The 6,107-nt window shown below is 43.6% G+C and overlaps 1 protein-coding gene across 1 annotated transcript; it reads right to left on the minus strand.

Moving 5' to 3' along the window:
• Positions 1-798: 798 nt before the first annotated feature.
• On the minus strand, positions 799-5,658 carry Ctxn3 (cortexin 3). Its single transcript, XM_050120903.1, has 2 exons — positions 5,574-5,658; positions 799-1,755 (listed from the first exon to the last, which is right to left on the minus strand). Exon 2 carries the CDS (start codon positions 1,654-1,656, stop codon positions 1,414-1,416), a length of 243 nt encoding a protein of 80 aa, XP_049976860.1. The 5' UTR covers positions 1,657-1,755; positions 5,574-5,658; the 3' UTR covers positions 799-1,413.
• Positions 5,659-6,107: the final 449 nt, after the last annotated feature.

Below are 6,107 nucleotides of genomic sequence, written 5' to 3' on the forward strand. Positions count from 1 at the left end.
ATAGCTCAAATCTATAGGCTCAAGTCCTAGGATGGAAGACTGCAGTCTATCCCGAGGAGAAACTGAGTAGGTAGGAGAATCTTGGGTAGGATTTTGAGAGTTACTGTTTGTTTATTTCATATAGGGTATCATGTAGTCCAGACTGGCTTCAAACTTACTGCGCACCCGAGACTATTACTTCTTAGGTTCTTCCATATTGTTAGACAGATTCTTACCATGGCCATGTGAGACATTTATGAGACAAGTCAGAATACATATGAAGCTCCCCAGATGATTCTGAGGTGTCATTTCAACAGTGGGTCACAGGCTTTTCCCACTTAACTCTCTCTCCAGGCTTGTGACTGTTCACGCATGCACACCGATAGTATCCATCTCCCTCTCTTGGACCCCCTGCCCTTTCCTGGATAACCTTCCTTTCTCCTAACCCTCCTTAGAATAGGCTGCACTGTGTTGTAGGCACCCTTCATGAAGGGGGGGGTGCGTGAATGGGATGACTTTTCCTTTTCTCTTCTTTTGGGATGATGTTAACCCATTCAGTACCACACACCACCAGCATATATCTCAGCAAAATGAGAGGCTCTATTGCCGCATTTTGAAATCTTTTTATTTGATAACTATATACAGATATAAACACATAATCCTCTTATAACCACAGTCTTCTTGCTAAGCGGTGAACTTCCTTTTAAAACAAAGCCCTGAAGCTACACTTGTAATCCATGAGTTCTATCAGAAATGTAAAGACAATGAATTCAGATTATACAGCGGTGCATCTACATGTATTAGCCATAGGAATACAGAGATTGGGTTTGGCTTGGTCATTTCAAGACTCTGTAGACTTTTGAGTTTAATGTTATGTAAAAATGAAAATGATAGCATTCCAACCCAAATTTACCAAGTAAATATCTAGCTGTCTGCGGCCTAGTGCCCCCTGCTTTGGGGAGAAAATGGGTGCCGGCTTACGGTTGTCTCTGCCCCGGCTTCATCACTCTGCCCAGGGCCTAAATGTGTACAAAATAAAACTGAGAGGCATTATTTGAGCAAGGTGGTCTCTTCTCAGCTTGGTCCTCTGACACAGATTAGATTTTCTCTTTTTGTTTATACTCTGCTCTGATCAGAGATTCTTCAGTTGACAGAGAAGTCTAATGTCAGTGTTCTTGGTTTTACAATCACATCTGCAACAATATCCCTTCATTGAGTAAACACCGATGTCTGTACCTTCCTACGGAATATAAACTTTCTATTATCCTCAAATAAGACACCTTTAACACAATAGCAGGTTTATGAAATAACGAATCATTGTCCTAAGGTCAGATATGGCTAAAATTTGATTTGTTGAGAATGTTAACAAAAAGGAAGCTTCGATCAGACATAAAACACTTTGCCTCCTTAAGAGGGCAGCCTACTCCATCCCAGCTAGGCAAGGGCATGATCAAACTGCCCTTTCTCTAGGCCTTCAAGCCCATCAGCCCAGGTTGAGGTTGGCATGCTCCGATATGGGTCTAGAAGAATCCGGAAGCATCTGACGATGAGGATGCCCAGAAAGATGAACAACAAAATCACAAAAACAAATGTTGTTTTCTGTTCCAGAGACATGCTAGAATCTGATAAGTTCCCAAGGGGTACCAGAGGTGAAGGGATGGGCTGTCCCCCATCCATCGTCCAGGGAATCCAGAGCACAGACTTTCCTGGCTCCCCGTTCTTCCATCCTCAGTTTGCAGAGATCATGGTGGCTGCTTCCTGGAGAGGCTGTGTTATCTTTGGGGAGAAAGAAAGGAAAGAAGAGGAAGTAATGATCAGAATGGAACCTCCCGTTCTTGAATCACAGCCATACTTCTCAGCCTCAGTCTATAAGCCAACTTTCCTTCACACCAGGGAGACTTAATTCTGCATGAGTGAGGAGAGTAATATAACCCTTTTGCACAAAATTACCAGATTGTCCTTAGAACGGCCACCAGGGACCAGGAGGGATGGGCAGGGAGTGCAAATACAACAAAGAAGATCCGTACAAGAAGATCCCTACGCAAACCAATGTTGGCTCGACATGTGCCGTTGACTAGATGTGCAGCCTCTCTGCCCCGGACTCCTCCAGTCTCATACAGTCATGATATTCTCACACAGTTATGAGAATGTTGCCAATCAATGGTTGAGCAGCACCTATGAGCCAGCACTGTGATACACGTGACATCCGTGAGTCATGAAAGCAGGGACCTCTATAACTCCAGGGCAAGGAAACTGAGACCAGAAAAGGTGTTTAGTACAGAAACTCTCAGGGGAAGAACTGGGCTCTGGGCTTCAGAGTCTGGATTCCTCTTTGCTGTTAAACAAGCGTGAGACCTCAGAGAGGTCAGTAAGTGGTGAAAATGCATTCAGAATTCCCTGTGTATCTCTCAGTACTGCGACAAAGATGAACGTCTGTGAAATTTGAAAAGTGTAACAAGAAGAAGAAAAAATCAAAGTGTTGTTTCATTTCAGACAGGACTAAGAGAGACATTGCTTTCTGCTGCCCAAGCTGAGGGGAAAAGAGTGGAGCAGATTCCTAAACCATCAGGGAATGTGTTTTATCTTTGTTCGTCAACGGACAAAGACCAGGTTCAATACTTGACCCTGGGGAGGACCTAGAAAATTAAGCAAGGGGAAATGAGTTTGATCTGCTACAACTAAAAGGGTAGCTTTTCAACTATGGATGGCTTCCTATCACTTACGTCATTGCACAGAGAGAGAGAGAGAGAGAGAGAGAGAGAGCTATCACATTTCACTGTTAAAATTGAGACATTTAGCTATTACTATTTGCTTCTAAAAGCAAATAACAGAATACAGAAAGGTAATTAAAAATCTTCGGGTACTGTGCTAAATCAGCTTACATTTTGTAAAGAAAAGCCTACATACTAGACAAGACGATATCGAAAGTGATATGACACACTGCTTATGATTTTTTTTCTGTAAGACAAAATACACAACAGAATGTTTGGCTATAGAAATTAACACGTGTCCATAGAAATTACCCTCAATGAGAGTAAGCAACCAAATAAAAAGAAAAATTATGATCTACAGCATCAACACAAAGCTTCTTCAGTTCACTTCCAACCATCCCTTTAGTACACCATTAGCCATTGCAATAACAGAGCGCATGTAATTTGACACATCAACAAATATAAAACAAAATCCCTATTCTATTTAAAAGCAGGCTTACAAAGGGGAGAGCTACCAGTGTCTGGGAGGATGCAGCTACCAGTTTGGGGGTAATGGACCCTTTTGTAGCTCAACCACTTTAATTATTTTGTCTTGAATGCTGAAACAGTCGGAAGTCTCATTCATGACTCGTGCCTCTCTTGAAGAAAGGGTGAGATAAAACTTAACTGGATTGTAAAAAGAAATAAGCCCTTTAGAAATACAGGGGATATTGCTAGGTTGGATTTGTGTCAAATTCACTTGTTTTTAAAGTATTTTCCTGGCCTTGGGTGTTAATTCTCACTGGGTCTGGAGAAGAAGAGGACAGGGCAGTAGCTAGAGCCTCCGATGCAATTTCCTTATCATAAGAGACTAGGGCCATCTGTAGCCACATTGGACTTAATCACTCCAAATACAAAATCATCCAAGAGCAGGAGAGCACAAAGGCACAAAGGAGAGCCATTTGATGGTGGGTTAGCGCTTGTCTCAACGGCCCCTGCCATGTTCTTTCTCGCCTTTTCCCGTCCTATGGGTTCTCCTCCCTGTGACCCCTCCTGTCCTTGCTATTCGCCAGAATCCCATTCTGTGTCTAGTTTCCCTCTGGCCCAAAAGAAGTCAGCATCTTCTCCTTTGTTCTCAACGCAGCAAAGCATGCATTTCTTGAATGTCTTTTATGAAAACAACGCACAATCCGAAAAGTAAATGCAGGAAAAGAAAACTAATTATATACATTTATGAAATTAAAGATATCTGGGATCTGTGATGTCAAATCAAATCAGGGGAGAACCAGAGAGAGAGAGAGCTCGTAGGCCTGGAAGATGAACCCCAAGCTAGAAGCTGGCTTACCAGAGCAGCAAAGCCGTGTTCGGGCCCAATTTCTTCTCCCGCTACTGGTGTCTGAGCAACGGGAGAGACATCTTAACGCCAAGAAATCATTTTCTTTGACCTTCTTCAAATGGGGCAAATGGCGATCCCTTTGCCCTGGATCGGTGTTTCACTTTCTTAGGCTTTACCCGTAACTCAAGACCACAAGCACACACACTATTGCATCTGCAGCAACAAGCAGCCCCATGGGAACCCCTAGGATCCAGCCTTATTCCTCCTCACACTGCCTGGCCCTCATCCCCAACCGCCCCCCTGTCCTGAGTCTCTTTGTAAAGGACTCTGGTGCTTTGTTTTCTCACTGATAACTATTACAGTGGCTTAATAGTCACTTTTAATTTGTGGTTTGCTACCCTTTGCTGGTTACAAGGCAAAAGGCAGCTGGAGGTGTCGTTCAGTGGCAGGTCACCTAGTCAGGCTCAGATCTATCCCTAGAATCTCATCCCCTGCACCCCAGAAAGAGGGAAGAGAGCGGGAGCACGAAGGAGGGAAGGGACGGAGGGAGGAACAGACAAGAGCAAAAACCTGGTTAATCCGTGTTTAGAACCTGACACCTTCCTTGGGAAGGCTGCATGCATATAGATAGACAGCGATGATGATAATGGACAGAGAGATTGATACCAGTTCGATAAGAAAAACAAGTGAAAGAATTTTGATAACTTTTCTAGCACATTGTGAACTGTAACCCCCCCCTCTTTCAGCACACCACAGTGAGCAAATTCTTACTAAAATAACACATTTTGCTCAAATAACTAAATCTTCTTACCAAGTTAGTACTTCAAGTAAGGAAAAATGACGCACTAAACCCCATGAGCAGTAACTTCCCGGTGAGGACTGTCCCTACAAGGAAAAGAAGCAAGAGACAGGATGAAAGTGCCAAGAAACGCAGGGGCTGGGGTAAAGCTCCCTAAGGGGATGATGTGCCCATGCGAGAGGAGGGGGAGCAGCCGTGGGTGTCCTTAGCAGGTGGATAAATGGTGAGTGGAAAAGAGATGGTTACCAAGGGATCCGGGGGACCGGGGGATATTCAGAAACAAATGCCAACCACTTCATAAACTCACTTAGAATCGATTGAAATCTCTCAAAGACGGTGCTTAATTTGAAGCCGGCAATCAGCTAATTAGCAACTTACAAATTTAAAATGTTCAACTGCATGTGTAAATTAAAGGAAACGGGATAAAAGACACAGAAGGAAGACGTAACCTTCATCACTTAACTACCACGACTCGCAAATGTTCAGACACCTAAGTTTTTAAAAGCCTGTCTTCATAAAGGGTCCCCATTTTAGTAAAAAAATATTCTTACAAAATATTCTTACAAAATATCTAGCATTGTTTTTAGCTAAGTAATAAAGCCCTTCTTTTATAAACAGAAACAATGAAATCTTTTTTTTCTTTATTTTAGACGAATAAAGACATCTGAGGAAATAAATCATCCCAGAAGATTTTGGCACAGCCATCCTAAGTCTTACTGATAGCACACGGCGGTTGTTTTAAGTATAAAGAAGGACCACGGTTACTCACAGCAGTGGCTGGCCCTGGTGGGCTGTCCCCAGCATTCGGAGCATCTGTGTCGTCCCTCTGCCAGGTCCAATTGTGTGCGCTCGAGAAATAAAGTCTAATTTTAATACCGAAGCAAACAAAACCTCAGTTCAAAGATGCCATGGGAAATTATATAACACACCCCTCTTCTCAAGTCAATCTCCATGGAGCCTCTGACACGGACAGAGGAAGTGCCCTGACTCCTCTGGCAGACTGTGAGCAGCCCAGCTGAATCAGGTCCGTCCTCACTGTCGGTCACTCTTTCCCACCTTAGTAGTCACAAAGCATCCTTCTCTTTGTGGATCTGCCCTTCTTAGACCTGCATTCTGTTCATTCCTAATCTAGCCACTCTTCCCCCCAGAGACCTGGGTACCCTTGTGCCCATGGATCTGGGGTGTGTGTTGGGGGGGGGCGGGGTGGAATGTGATGCTCTGATGCTTCCTGGACCACAGAGCAATAAATGTTACAGCAATGGAGTCTTCTATGATATCGATTTATTCTCCTGTTCAAAATGAA

This window comes from Alexandromys fortis, unplaced genomic scaffold, assembly GCF_014885135.2.
Source record: "Alexandromys fortis isolate MF-2015 unplaced genomic scaffold, M_Fortis_MF-2015_v1.1 scaffold_181, whole genome shotgun sequence".
Taxonomy (NCBI): domain Eukaryota; kingdom Metazoa; phylum Chordata; class Mammalia; order Rodentia; family Cricetidae; genus Alexandromys; species Alexandromys fortis.